Source organism: Ziziphus jujuba, chromosome 2 (genome assembly GCF_031755915.1).
Source record: "Ziziphus jujuba cultivar Dongzao chromosome 2, ASM3175591v1".
NCBI lineage: Eukaryota > Viridiplantae > Streptophyta > Magnoliopsida > Rosales > Rhamnaceae > Ziziphus > Ziziphus jujuba.
Genome location: NC_083380.1, coordinates 8,132,826 through 8,147,198, shown reverse-complemented (window position 1 = coordinate 8,147,198; position 14,373 = coordinate 8,132,826). Strand labels below are relative to the sequence as shown.

The following is a 14,373-nucleotide window of genomic DNA, read 5'->3' as shown; positions in this document are numbered from 1 at the left end:
TCACCGTTTTGGCTAAAAGTTAGTTTCATTTTGGACTTTTTCATTCTCTCTCCCACTGCTTTCAGACATCGAGTCAAGTTCCAGTTTGGAAAGAGATATATATCATGGGAGCCTAAATATTATATTTATATAGTCATTCTATCATTAAGATATTCTACTAGATTTATCATACAGATTTAAACTATTCTTCTAAATATATAATATATTTTAAATAGCAGCATATCTTTAAAAGAATATGTTTGAATTCACACATTAATTCCATTGGGATATCCTAATGGTAAAATTGTTATATATATCATATATATAATCACATCAATATCAGGTTGACCAGATAGTTTTACTATCGGAATAACATTTAATAATTATTAGATTGTTTGAGGAATAAAATTTAAAATTACAATTATATTTCACGAGTTTTGAATTTATTTTTTTTAAATATAAAATTATAAATGTTATTAAATTCATTTTACACCTTTAGTTTTAAGTCTTAACTTTTAAAATAATTTAAATATTAATATAAAACAACTTAGATATTTAAATTCATTATGTAACATATATATATATACACATAAATTTTCTATTGGATGTTAGACATATATTACATTTAACTCATCTATTATATTACTGAAATTATGTGTAATTAGGTATCAAACGTCTAACCATTGAGGGTGATAGTTTAACGGAAAAAAACCCTTCAACCTTCACATCTACGAGGTTAGAAATTGAGGTTCAAGTATTGACAAGCTCTGTTATTGTCTCGAATGGTCCCATGCTATAATACCGTATAGCACAAGACTACGGTCTTATGCGTATGATACTATTGGGAGGCATCCTTTTTCTTTTACCCAAAAAAAAGAAAAAAAAGAAAGGGGTCTTAAATGTCCAATTTACATCGTGTTGGCGGATGCGTCATGAATGTTACTCTTGAGCTAGTTAGTGACAAGAGCTTGTGCTAGTCTGTCTGTTGAGAGTGGTAAAAAGGCCTGCACCAGTATCATCACCTTTCACATTAAAAGGATGACTTGTTTCGGTCACTAAAAAACGTTCGGTTTTCCAATTTAGGGCCCCACAATTTTCTAGCACCGGAAAACAACGACTTTGCACCCACCCACCCCTCTAACTCCCTCTCTTCTTCAAATATACTACTGACATAATCACATATAAATGCTTTCTCATTCATTACTTCTTCTCAGAGTATACTTCAAGCCGCCTATATATCTTCTCCAAATTTTTTCTTTCTTCATCAATTAGCTAGCTAGCTTATGTTTATTTCTTTTCTTTCTCTCTCAGAAACCAATTAGGATTAGTAAAAACTTTGTCCATCATCATCTTCATCAATATTATTATCAGATTCATACAAAAGATCATGAAGAAGATCAACTTATTACTGAGGAAGTGCAAGAGCTTGTCAAGGCAGCTAGGCAGATCTTCATCTTATACTAGTTTAAGGTCCAAATCTACGAGGGAAGATTTATTATGGGATAATAGTCATGATCATCATGGCATGCAAGATCAAGTTGAACATGATCAGTATCAAACTATATTGGTAGGCAGTACTCGAAAGCGTTACGTTATCAGCTCTAAGTACTTGAACCATCCTTTGTTGAATGCTCTCATCGAGAAGTCGTCGCCGGCGAATAAGCACAAGGCAGCTGGAGATCATCATCATCATCATCATCAAGTTATTTTGGTCAGGTGTGAGGTTGTTCTGTTTGATCATCTTCTTTGGATGCTTGAAAATGCAGATCCGAATCTTAGCTCAGAGTCCTTGGAAGAACTTGCTTCACTATATGTATTCTGAAGAAGAAGAAGAAGTTGAAGATGACTTACAGGTTGGGAACTTTGATATATATATATATATATATATATTCGTATATATTATGTTCATTCTAATGGGGGATGGAGATCAAAGTAGGTTGTGACATCATTTTGTTATATGTTATTATTATTATAATTCTTAATTGTCGTGTTGGTTATGTTTTTTATTTTTATTTTTATTTTTTCTCTCTCGCTGTGATCTCTAACTCAATGCGTTTTCGTGGGTCCAAAAGTTCATGAATATTACCAGAAATTTGGGGTATTCATATATATTTTCATGTATTTTTGTATAGATATATGTAATATTCATGGAGGAGCTTAGCTTTCTTTCCTGTGAGATATATTAGCTAGTTTCTTCATCCTCAACAATATGAATAATAATGTTGTACTTAATTAATAATGATAAAGAGTACATATCTCCTATTATTTTTTCAAATGTGTTAAGTTTATCTTAAACTAGTATGTTCTTATAAGATAATTCAATAACTTTTTCTCAATTGATAATCTTGTATTTGAATTTTTCTATTAAGTACTTGTCTTTACAGAGATAGTCCAATCACTTTTTCTTGGTTAATAAATCCTGAGTTTGAATCCTTTAATTTGTACTAATTGGCAAATTTATAAATCCCATACTAATAGTTTAATTTGGTTGTTTGGCTGTAAGGAAAATGTACACAGCTGGTAGTTTTTAACTTTTCATCATATATAGTTGAAGAGAATATTTCAATCAGTACCGAGATCTAAAATGATCGATACCTAAAGGGGTTGATCTTGTCTTTCACTACTAATTAAAACAACTTGCAGATTTGAATTACTTGCAAGGCACATTAACTCTTAATTATTATGTCTTACCAAATTTTTTTTTTCTTTTCAAAAAATTATGCCAATTATTTTTCGACTAAATAAAATGATTAAAGAAGAATATATCAAAGCATTTATATAAATCCATTTGCTTGTGCGTTGGAACTTGGTAGTTGTCATTAATTAATTAGTGTACTTAGCTAAGCTATATTTTATGCAAGAAAAATTTGTTAAATATTTATAAAGTAAACACGCGCACCGTTGAAAGAGAAACATGAACTATAAATATATTTATAGATTTTTTTAAAATATAAAATTTCCATTAATAATTTTAAACAAAGAATTTAATATTTTTTCTTTTTTAAGTACTTAATAAAGTGACCACATATATATATATATACATATATATATATATATATATATTTTTAATTTTTTGGCAAGAAAAGTAACCACAAATATTGCGAACCTATGATAATATTATATTGAAGAAAAAATAAAGCCTGAAATGTGTTGATAAAAGAAAGCCTGAAATGCTGAAGACAGAAAAGAGAAACTCAAATATACAGAAAAAAAAAAATCCCATATAGTTGCCCCAAATATATACATATACACGTTAGATTTATATAAAAATAAAAATAAAAATTCCAATATGTATAAGAAGAAGAGGATGGAGCTAAAAGGGTGTTACGGAAAGGCCTCTGTTGGGCTTTAGTCTTCAGAAATCAGAACATTCTATATTGCCTGCCTAGTGTCCAAGTCATGGAAAAGATAAAGAGTAGGATTACATTATAAATCATGTATAATATATGTTGATGAAAACCAATATATGTTTTCTAAACAGTTTTGGTACTTTCGGCAGATTGTGCACTCAAAATGATAACACTTTATTCATAATGGCAAACCTCTAAGACCCACCAAATTAATGTCTCTCTCTCTCTCTCTCTCTCTCTCTCTCTTTTCGGATGAACATGATCACTCTTTTTTAAGGCCTATCATGATCATGAAAGAAAATTGGCTTAATTGATTTGACATTAAACTTACAAAATGCACAAGTTTAAAATTTTCATGGCCTAATTTTTGGGGTTTGACTTTACTGAATTTTGCAGACAGAAAATTGCTTCTAAAAATGGAACAAAACCAATTTGGTGTGTGCAGCCAAATAGAAGATAGGGCTGTTTTGTGTTGGTTTTTCTTTAAAAAAGAACAAAAACAGGCAGCATGTAATTTACACCTCTCTTAAGTTAGTTCTTTTTTTTTTTTTTTTTTTTTTTTTTTTTTACTTTTCTTGTTTGGATTAAGTTTGTTATAATTTCGTAATATTTTATGTAATAATATTTTACAAAATTCAATTGCTTTTAATAATAGTGTACCAAATATCAATTTCCCAGTTTTAATCACCTTATTTAACCACCTAGAAAAGGAAAAAAAACATAAATTCTGATGTGTAGAGAATTTGAAGTACTGTACAAATATTCCATGAAAAAAAAAAAGTGCTAATTTTTTTTTTTTGGTAATGCAAAAAAAGGTACCACATAAGTATGCAAAAGAAAACATGGAACATCAATTGGCCTAGATATCAATTAAACATTGACTCAAAGATGATCGTTTGATGAAATCCCAAAAGAGAAAATCACAGCACAAAGTTCCATCAAACGGCTAGTAAGAGAAACATCTATGGTGATTTCCATGAAGGCAACTGTAGTATGCGCTGTTCCTACCCAGCTCTCCCTTCCCCACGTACAATAAAGTTCATTAAAAACTATAATATGAGACCACCTGCTTTACTTTACCACATTTATATGGAAGGTCACCACTTTGGCTTCGCTTGGCTTTTCATGGTTTTCTACACCAACAACCACTCTCTCTCATACAACGCGAGGTAAATATCACTGCAACTTTTTTCGGCAGATTCTTGCTTAGTTTTTGGCTTACTGACTTTGTCTGTTACTCTCTTTTGAACAACACCATTTGACGGTGAGCTTCTTCTAAATATTTTTGTCTTTCACCATCACTTATCTTTTGCTGATCAGTGAGTTTTTCCTCTTGCCATGACCCTTTTCTTTCGTTTTTCCTTTTTTTTTTTTTTTTTAACCTCAAGAAACCATCTTTTTAGTTTTAGCATCTGTAAATTATGCTTCTTTGCTTTCTGGGTTCGTTGTTTTAAGCTTTCTGCATGCAAAAACTGTGCTTTGGACTTGGGCTTCAATGAATTCCATGTTATGTATTTGGTCGAGGGATTGTTTTTTCCAAAAACCCATTTTTGAAAATTTTCTTCACACCCATGGGGAAAAGTTCTGGTTTTTATAATTAAGAAGGTGTTATGGATTTGATAGTGAGGTGGTCTTCTAATGACTCGGTTTCCTAGGGAGCTTTTTTTTTTCTTTGCCCTTCCCTTACCACCTGCTCATGCCTTGTTTAGTTGGTTGACCAATTAGAGAAAAAGGGGAAAGAAATGTGAAAGCTGTTCTTTACTTTTTCTTGGTTCTAAATGAATTGCTGTGCAAATGTGAATTGAGATATTTTAGTTACTGAAAAAGCAAATGTATTTCAGACTCTTCCTCTTTTTTCGGCATCTATTCCTCCATTTCCTTGGCAACCAAGCCTGATTGGGGGGCTCGGGTCGTATAGATAGTCATGCATTTATACGGACCCATTGCTTGAATTTTTGTAATTTTTTAAATATATGAGTTACGAATGTTTGTGAAATTTGTGGCTGTGGGACTAAAAAGCAAGCGCGCTTATGTATTGGATTTTAGTGGAAACATCATTATTTTGTTGATTTTAAGTGTGCACAGAATGTTGTTACTGTTGAAGCATGTTTCACTGTTGACATACTATTTTAAGATTGACCTTTACGGAGGCGATACATTAGGTTAACTGTCATGTTTTGGTTTGCTTTTCTTTTTTCATTTTTCCTCTCATATCAAATCATGTCTTTATTCCGTATTTTCAATTTCGAATCGTGGGTCCACCCATTGCCTGTCATGTCTGATATCGGTAGGTCAATGTCTGATTTTCATTTCTGACAAGAGGAATAAAACATTGTGTTTTGTTAAGCCTGTTAAGTGCACGAGTCTGTCTCAGAGTTCAATTATGGAGATTGCTATGATGTGAAGCGTGAGAGACATTTCCAGAGACTTAGAAGAAATAATCTGAGAGAGGCATTAGTATTTCGAGTACTATTTGCTGTGCTTCAGATAATTCCACAGAATTGCTAATTCTTCAACCTGAATCAATTGAAAGAAGATTGGATTGCATAGATCATAGAAGGTCATGTATCATTTTGGAACTTGTGGAATAGCAGTGAAATCAGTTTTTATTGTGGAACTTGTGCAAACTTTAACTCTGCTAGTTTTGATTTTGTCTATTTATCTAATCTACCTGCGGTTGGGGTTATTTCATGTTCTCTATACTATTGCTTTAGGTGAAGTAAAACATGGAGCGAAGCAGACTTATATTGAGGTTTCGCTGTTCTGGTTCAACACCCTCAGAGGAATCAGCTTTGGACCTTGAGAGGAATGGTTGCAGTCATTCTAATTTTCCTTCATCAAGTCCACCTGCGCTTCAACCTTTTGCATCAGCTGGACAGCACTGTGAAAGCAATGCTGCTTACTTCTCATGGCCTACATCAAGCCGGTTAATTAATGCTGCAGAAGAGAGGGCAAACTATTTTGCGAACCTACAGAAGGGGGTCCTACCTGAAACCCTTAATCGCTTGCCAAAGGGTCAGCAAGCAACCACATTGCTTGAACTCATGACTATAAGGGCATTTCATAGCAAGATTTTGCGTTGTTACAGTCTTGGCACTGCAATTGGCTTTCGTATTCGACGAGGCGTGTTAACGGATATACCAGCTATTCTTGTTTTTGTTTCAAGAAAAGTCCACAAGCAATGGCTCAGTCCCATCCAATGTCTACCCACTGCGCTCGAGGTTAGGAAAAGAAGTTTATATTGATTATTCTTGTATGTTTTTAATAATTTAATAAATTTTGTTTTGGGTATGCTGGGATTAACATCTTCTTGTGGCATTGATACACATAAATGTTGCCTATGTTTCATTGTGGTGCTCACTGTTTTTTGTATTTCCAATCAGGGACCAGGAGGGGTATGGTGTGATGTGGATGTGGTAGAATTCTCGTATTTTGGTGCACCCGAGCCAGCTCCCAAAGAGCAGTTGTACACAGAAATTGTAGATGACTTGCGTGGAGGTGATCTATGCATTGGCTCTGGTTCTCAGGTTTGTTAAGTTCCCTTCAAAATTTCATTCTCTTCCACAAAGAGTCTATGGATGGAAATTTGCTAGTTATCTCCATGAAAAAATGATCCAACCCCTTAATATTTTATTACAAATATTTGTAGCTTTTTTCATGAGTCAAGCTCAGAAATTTGTTCTCCAATCGTTTATTGTGATTGGAAAGGTTTTCCAATGCATACTTGAGGTTGAAATTCTTTATAATATCCACACTAATTTAAGAAATACCAACTTAAGAAAAATCGTTTGCTGATTTTGAATATTACATATTGGCCTCATGAGCTTTTACTGATATATATTGACTTTTCGCTCTCATTCTATATTTAACGATATTGTAATGAGTAGGTTGTCTTTGCATACCTAGGCTTCTGCAGTTATACTTGTTAGATTGCCCACAATTATTTTGATATTTTAAGACTTCACCACCTGGGGGCAGCTTAAATAGTGATGTGACAAATTAATATTCATCCTTATCCCATTTGAGTGTTTAGGGATTCACACTACAATTTGGTGTATCATTGTTCGAATACTTAGTTAGCAGCCTTGGATTATTCTGTTGTTGTTTAAGATTCAGGTATGCTGTCTTTATTGTTTGCTTTTTAGGTGGCTAGCCAGGAGACATATGGAACTTTGGGCGCTATTGTCAGAAGCCAAACAGGCAGTCAGCAGGTTGGGTTTCTCACAAACCGGCATGTTGCTGTTGATTTAGATTACCCGAACCAGAAAATGTTTCATCCTCTGCCTCCAACACTTGGGCCGGGTGTGTATCTTGGTGCAGTGGAGAGAGCTACTTCATTTATCACAGATGAGCTTTGGTATGGCATCTTTGCTGGAATCAACCCAGGTAATACAAATGAAGTTCCAAATTACGAGTAGCTTTAAAAAGAAATAACTTGCCCTTGTTTCTTTATTGAAGAGATTTGTAGTGAAGTTAAAATTATATAAGATCTAGGAAATTTTAAGTTGCTAAAGAGCACCACTCAACCATGTATATCAAGCCAAAGACAATGCACCTAACAAGTTCCTTGTTACTGCAGAGACATTTGTTAGAGCAGATGGGGCATTCATTCCTTTTGCTGATGATTTCGACATGCCTAGCGTTACTACATCTGTGAAAGGTGTTGGAGAGATTGGCGATGTCAAATTAATAGACCTTCAATCTCCAATCAGTAGCCTCATTGGGAAGCAGGTGATGAAGGTTGGAAGAAGTTCTGGATTGACTAATGGGACTGTATTGGCTTATGCCCTTGAGTACAATGACGAAAAAGGCATCTGCTTCTTAACTGATTTTCTTGTTGTGGGTGAGAACCAACAAACATTTGACCTTGAAGGAGATAGTGGAAGCCTTATAATACTGAAAGGTGTAAATGGGGAGAAACCACGGCCTATTGGGATCATATGGGGAGGAACTGCTAACCGAGGTCGACTTAAGTTAAAAATTGGCCAACCACCTGAGAATTGGACCAGTGGTGTTGATCTCGGGCGCCTTCTCAATCTCCTTGAGCTTGACCTCATCACAACTGAGGAAGGCCTTAGAGGTTTGTCTTGTAGCAAACGCATTTTCTGCTAATTACTGCTTAAACTACTGTATCCTTGTTGCTTATAGAAAATAGCTGACTTTGTTGAGAATTCTTATTCATGTCATATATCTAGTGGCAGTGCAAGAGCAAAGGGCTGCATCAGCAACAGCAATAGGCTCTACTGTTGGGGACTCCTCACCGCCTGATGGGATCCATCCAAAAGAGAAAACCGAGAAGTTTGAGCCAATGGGTCTCCAAATTCAGCATATCCCTTTAGAAGTTCAACCTGGAAGCCCAGCGGCGAATCCATTGTCCATGGAAACAGAGTTTCATCTAGAAGATGGAATCAAGGTGGCTCCGAGCGTAGAGCATCAGTTCATTCCAAGCTTCCCTAGACGTTCGCCATTGCATCAAACTAACATGAAGGAGAGACTAGTTTCCGAGAATCTTTCTTTATTAAGAAACGGCTGTGACGAAGACATCTGTGTTTCATTACAGTTGGGGGACAATGAAGCCAAGAGGAGGCGTTCGGATGCTTCTACTAGTACTAGTACCGAAGAAGGAAAATAGATTTGTCACTTGTAGCTTCAAACTTTGGGAATAGGGTGGGAAAAAAACTAACACACCCATTTCCTAAACCTCAAAAGTTTTAAAACCATGTTGTTAACTGTAACACAGCTTAAACAACAGCCTTAGAAACTACAGAAATTTTTAGAGCCACCTGTATTTGGAGTTTGACCAACTTCAACTAAAATTAGAGCTTTGCAATTTTGTTCTACAGCCATTCATGTTTGTTTCTCTAATTGCCAACACACACAAAAATCCATTAAAAGTAGAAACCAAGTAGTAAAATGTCAAAAATTATCCAATAATTCAGACTTTTTTTGTTCCTTTTTTTTTTTTTTTTAAACTCTGAAAAGGGTCATAATATTAACCTTATATAAATGAATAAACTAGTGACAAAAAAACAATATATTAGATATTCTTACCACATGAAGTAAAAAAAGAATATATATATTAACTTAATTGGCCAAAAAAAATAAAAAAAAGAAAAAAAAATGAAACATAGAATAAAGTAAAAAAGTAAAAGAAAAAAAAAAGGGCAAACTCCGAACCCAACCCAAACAATTCGGGTTGGCCCGGCGGACTTATGCCCTCCCTCTTTCATTGGGTTTAATAAAAAATTGCTCATTTCGTTGTCTTTTCCTTTGCTTTTAATCGACCAGTGTGGTGAGGTCGGGGGGTTTATCTAGGGTTCATATCGTTCACAGTTGGGTTGGAAATTCTTGAACCAATGGCGAAGCCGAGCAGAGGCCGTCGGTCGCCCCCATCAGGCTCCAATTCAGGCTCATCTTCACGGTCGCGTTCATACTCCGGCTCGTCGTCTCGCTCCACTTCTCGCTCGCGTTCGTATTCTCGGTCCCCTTCGGTTTCTCGCTCCCCATCTCGTTCCAGGTCTATCTCCACCAGTTCCTCTCCTTCTCGCAGCGCTAGTTCTCGCAGCCGAACCCCACCTCCTAGGAAAAGGTTTTTGCTTCTTTACCCCTTCCATCACGCTTCTTTTTCTTTTTCTTTTTTCTTTTTTTTTTCTTTTGTTTTTTGAGGGGTATAAAAGTTTAGGTTTTGGATTTTCCATTTGGTTGCTGAGAAAGTTTGTGAAATTAAAAAATAAAACTTGGGTAGTCGATAGACCTCTTCAGTTGAAGTTGTTAATTGCTTTAAGCTTGAATTCCATTTATTGAAAAATAAATAGTAATTATATGTAATATATTCAAGCATTTTGAATTATTGGTTTATGTTTTTTTAATTTTTCGGTTTTTTTAAAATTTTTTAATCTTGACATGTCTGTTTATTTTTATTTAAAAAAAAAATCGTAAAATGAGTAATTTTTGGTAAAACTGCGTTGCGAATTGGCTATTTCTTTTCTTTGTTCTTACACTGTAAGAGAATGTGTCAATTTCTCAGAAATGTGGTAAGCACGTTGGTTTGAACCATAATGTGGGATAAATGAAAGTGATCAAATTTTTCTGTGTTTTTTTTTTTTTTTTTGGACAGAAACAACCATTAACATTGAGAGTGGGGTGATCAAATTTTTCGTTTATTATGCAGATTTTTGATGGTAGAATCCGTTTCTGCTTTATCAACAAATTAGTTAGAACATACTTTCAAAGAACTTTCATTTTTGTTTTAGATTTTTGAGCACTGTTATAATGGTTTCTGTGGCTTTGCTGTAAATGTTCATCTTAGTGCCTTTATGAGCCCATTTTTATTTTCATTTTTTAACTGCATTATTTTTTCCCCCTCTTTTACAGTCCTGTTGAAACAGCTAGGCGTGGTCGATCTCCACCACCACAATCTAAAAAAGCTTCACCGCCTCCAAGGTAAAGTTATTTCTTTTCCTATGTTGAATTCAATAGTTTAGTTCAACATGTATTTTCTAGTGTAATTTTTCAATACATGTTCATGTCTTTGGCACAAGAATATTTATGTTTGCAACAACTCACCTTTTGTTTGCAATGGTTATCTTCCTCTTTTGCTTCATGTGAAAAGTAGAAATATATTGACATAATGCATTCATGAAACAGTGTTCTCATAAATCATCAGGGAAAGTCTGTCGCATGTTCCTTCTTACCCTCATCAAATGTATGCTCTGTTTGTTATATTTCATGTGTTAACATTTAGCGATGAATTTCAGGAAAGCTTCTCCTTCTACTCATGAGTCGCTTGTTCTTCATATTGATGCACTTACCAGGAATGTGCATGAAGGCCATCTGAAAGAAATTTTCAGTATGTTTTGCCTCTTATTTCTTGGTGTTTGTTTACTTTTTGTATCTTGATGGTTATTAAGATAGTTCCACCTTGTGTTTGTTTGTACTTTGTTGTTAAACTATAAAATGAAGTTTGAAGTGGATTATTGAAGGGAATTTCAGAAGCTTTGTATATAAAATTTACTAAACATACTTCTTCTCCCCTCTTTTCATTGACATTGTAGGTAACTTTGGTGAAGTTGTTCATGTTGAGCTGGCAATGGATCGAACTGTAAGTTCATACTAGGTTAAAAAAAAAAAAAAATGATGTTATTCCTTCTGGCATAATTTGCTGAATCTTGCTTTGTATCTGTAGGTCAATTTGCCGAAAGGATATGGATATGTTGAGTTCAAGACGAGATCCGATGCTGAAAAAGCACAATTGTACATGGATGGTGTAAGCTTTACTGAAATATGGGGATATGATTAATGAAATCACAATCATGTGTTCAAAAGTGATCTTTTTTGTACATTTTTGCAGGCTCAAATTGATGGTAATGTAGTTCGAGCAAGGTTCACATTACCTCAGAGACAAAAGGTTTCACCTCCTCCTAAAGCTGTTGCCGGTGCTCCGAAGAGAGACATTTCCAAATCTGATAATGTTAGTGCTGACAAGGATGGACCTAAGCGGCCAAGAGAACGTATGCTTGATATATGAGATATATGTTACTGCACATGTAGATGTCTTTTGTTTTGTGTATCTAACTAATAAGTTATCCTCCATTCGATTACATCAGCTTCTCCCCGGCGAAAACCTCCTCCCTCACCACGAAGGAGGTCACCTGTAGCTCGAAGAGGTGGATCGCCTAGAAGACTGCCAGACTCTCCTCCACGTCGTCGTGCTGAGTCTCCTGTTCGTCGTAGAATAGAGTCTCCTTATCGTCGTGGTGATACGCCTCCCCGCAGGAGGCTTGCATCGCCACCTAGGGGCCGTTCTCCATCACCTCCTCCAAGACGGCGGTCTCCTGCTAGGTATGATACCTTGTTTGAAATTTTCATTTCTTATTTTCATTGTAAGCTTTTAGTGTTCTTGACTTTGTATTTTATTCGTGGCAGCAGAGCCTCTCCTAGAAGGATGCGTGGCAGTCCTATTCGTAGACGCTCTCCCCTTCCTCCAAGGCGCCGGTAACTGTACTTTCTTTATTAAATTCTTAACTTCTTGTGATCATGAACAAATTATAACTCAATATAAGAATATTGTATTCAAGTGATAGAGATATAATACACATGTATGGAATATTTTACTTGCACTTACATCCACTGACTGTATTATTAGAAAGATAGCTTGTTTTAAACTATCTGTTGTGTATTTATTTCAAATTTGGTTTTCTTATTAAGAATGCTTGTTTTGAGTTAGTTCACCTCCAAGACGGGCTCGCAGTCCTCGAAGGTCTCCAATTAGCCGTAGACGTACTCGTTCTCCTATTCGTAGGCCTGCTCGCTCACGTACAAGATCAATATCACCACCGCGAAGGTGACATTTAGATAACTGAATCTTCATTTTTTTAATTTTTATTATTATTATTTTTTCCTTGCATCAGAAATCACAATTCTTCAATGGTATGCTCACTTTATTGCAGTTTTTGCTTTTAGTTATACTTTTTGGAGCCTAATGTGCTTGGACTTTTTTGTGTTGCATTTTTGTTATAGGGGTCGAGCACCAGCGACAAGACGTGGGAGGTCATCATCATACTCTGAATCACCTAGTCCACGGAAGGTTTGTTGATTTGGTGGTGTGTTTTCTTGGTGTTTATTATTAGCTTTTAATGGTATGGTGCCTTATGGTTTTGTTCTTTCTAATTTAACAGGTAACGCGGCGGGTATCCCCAAGTCCAAGAAGGTAAAATGTGCATGATTATTGCATTTTCTTACAGTTCTGATCTATCTTAGATACTAGTTGTGTTTGTTACTTTTCTATTTTTGTTTCTTTTTTTCATCATTCCCACCAAGATGGGATACATTTCTATTTTTGTTTCTTTTTTTCATCATTCCCACCAAGATGGGATTACTCTTTTCTTTCTGACGGATTGAAAATGCATCTGTTTTTATTCAAAGGCAATGATACATTTATTCGGCTGTTTGTTGGAGCTCTATCTTTTATGCATTATTCAGTAATTCGAAATCTATCGTATTGAACTAGTCTGTTTAGTTTCTTATTTTATGCATGCTTCATAGCATTTTATAGTTGGAAGTACAAGCTTTTTACACTGTTCTCATATCAGTCAGTAGGAAACAGAATCCCAGGGGGATAAACTTATTTATCATCTTCTTCGTCTGTTTGTTTTTCTCTTTAGTTTTTTTAGTTATATGCATGATCGTACTAAAAACCTAGTTCAGCTTGCAGTTTCAAATTAAATACACTCATTCAATTTGCTGATATCATGGGCATGGACTAGTGAGATGTGTATATTTTTTGGCATATAAGTTGTTGTTGTTGTTGTTTGTTTTTTTAATGGTGGGAGCCTGTAGTCAGTTTTTAACACTTAGTTTTTCAGTTTTTCTGATTAAAGATGGTTTATGTATAGGCCTTTGAGAGGACGAAGTAGTAGCAATAGCAGCAGCAGCAGTTCACCACCTCGGAAGCCGTAGCTAATATTCCATCTCTCTCTACCATTCTGTCTTTCTGCCCCTTTCTTTCCATTATCTCTGTAGTAGTAGTAGTAGCCAGTAATGAAGTGATATCAAAATTCTCTGGCAGAATCATCAGAGTTGATATTTGTCACTTTTGAAGTTTATGTATGAAAGATCCCGTATGGTATTGTCATTTGGGGAGTTTACATGCAAAAGATTCCGTATTGTATTTTTTCTGATTCATATGGTGAAGTTTTTGTTTCCTTGCCTTAGTAAATCCTGTATACTTTTTCTATATCGTCTTTTGTGCTGCATACCTATTGATGCATTCTGACACCAGATTAAGGTAACTAAAAAACACTCTCCTCACGAATATTTCATCAGAGCAATACTATACTGAGGGTTCAAAGCTAAAAGTAGAGGCATATAAGATAACTCCATTACTAGTCATCAAATAAACCTATGTTCACGCCTAACACGAAACCAAAAAGAAATAATGTTACTTACTTTTTGTGTCTGAAAATTATTTCAAACCCAGTTTTCAAATTTTGGTGGAAACCCATCAAACTTCGGTGGTAGCTGTCTAAAAGCAAAGTTAAACCAA

The 14,373-nt window shown here is 35.0% G+C and overlaps 3 protein-coding genes across 8 annotated transcripts; all 3 read left to right on the top strand.

Moving 5' to 3' along the window:
* The first annotated feature begins 1,058 nt into the window (after positions 1-1,058).
* LOC107417971 (auxin-responsive protein SAUR77) lies at positions 1,059-2,218 on the top strand. The gene has a single exon (XM_016026635.4). The coding sequence runs from the start codon at positions 1,367-1,369 to the stop codon at positions 1,799-1,801; it is 435 nt and encodes a 144-aa protein (XP_015882121.1). The 5' UTR covers positions 1,059-1,366; the 3' UTR covers positions 1,802-2,218.
* Positions 2,219-4,184: 1,966 nt separating this feature from the next.
* LOC107417965 (protein NARROW LEAF 1) lies at positions 4,185-9,171 on the top strand. Of its 5 annotated transcripts, XM_060814508.1 has the most exons (7): positions 4,190-4,498; positions 5,677-5,889; positions 6,044-6,550; positions 6,713-6,856; positions 7,475-7,715; positions 7,909-8,409; positions 8,525-9,171. In XM_060814508.1, exons 3-7 carry the CDS (start codon positions 6,056-6,058, stop codon positions 8,959-8,961), a joined length of 1,818 nt encoding a protein of 605 aa, XP_060670491.1. In that variant the 5' UTR covers positions 4,190-4,498; positions 5,677-5,889; positions 6,044-6,055; the 3' UTR covers positions 8,962-9,171. The 5 variants fall into 5 exon arrangements, with proteins under 5 accessions (XP_024929751.3, XP_060670491.1, XP_024929748.3 ...); XM_025073983.3 differs by having other exon boundaries at positions 4,185-4,498; positions 5,677-6,550; positions 8,531-9,171; XM_025073980.3 differs by having other exon boundaries at positions 5,677-6,550.
* A 419-nt stretch (positions 9,172-9,590) lies between these two features.
* LOC107417979 (serine/arginine-rich splicing factor SR45) lies at positions 9,591-14,046 on the top strand. Of its 2 annotated transcripts, none has more exons than XM_016026643.4 (12): positions 9,591-9,918; positions 10,704-10,772; positions 11,087-11,178; positions 11,384-11,430; positions 11,515-11,595; positions 11,680-11,839; positions 11,936-12,170; positions 12,258-12,323; positions 12,556-12,672; positions 12,849-12,915; positions 13,007-13,038; positions 13,724-14,046. In XM_016026643.4, the coding sequence occupies exons 1-12, from the start codon at positions 9,686-9,688 to the stop codon at positions 13,785-13,787; spliced, it is 1,263 nt and encodes a 420-aa protein (XP_015882129.3). In that variant the 5' UTR covers positions 9,591-9,685; the 3' UTR covers positions 13,788-14,046. The 2 variants fall into 2 exon arrangements, with proteins under 2 accessions (XP_015882129.3, XP_024930103.3); XM_025074335.3 differs by having other exon boundaries at positions 12,255-12,323.
* The last annotated feature ends 327 nt before the right edge of the window (positions 14,047-14,373 follow it).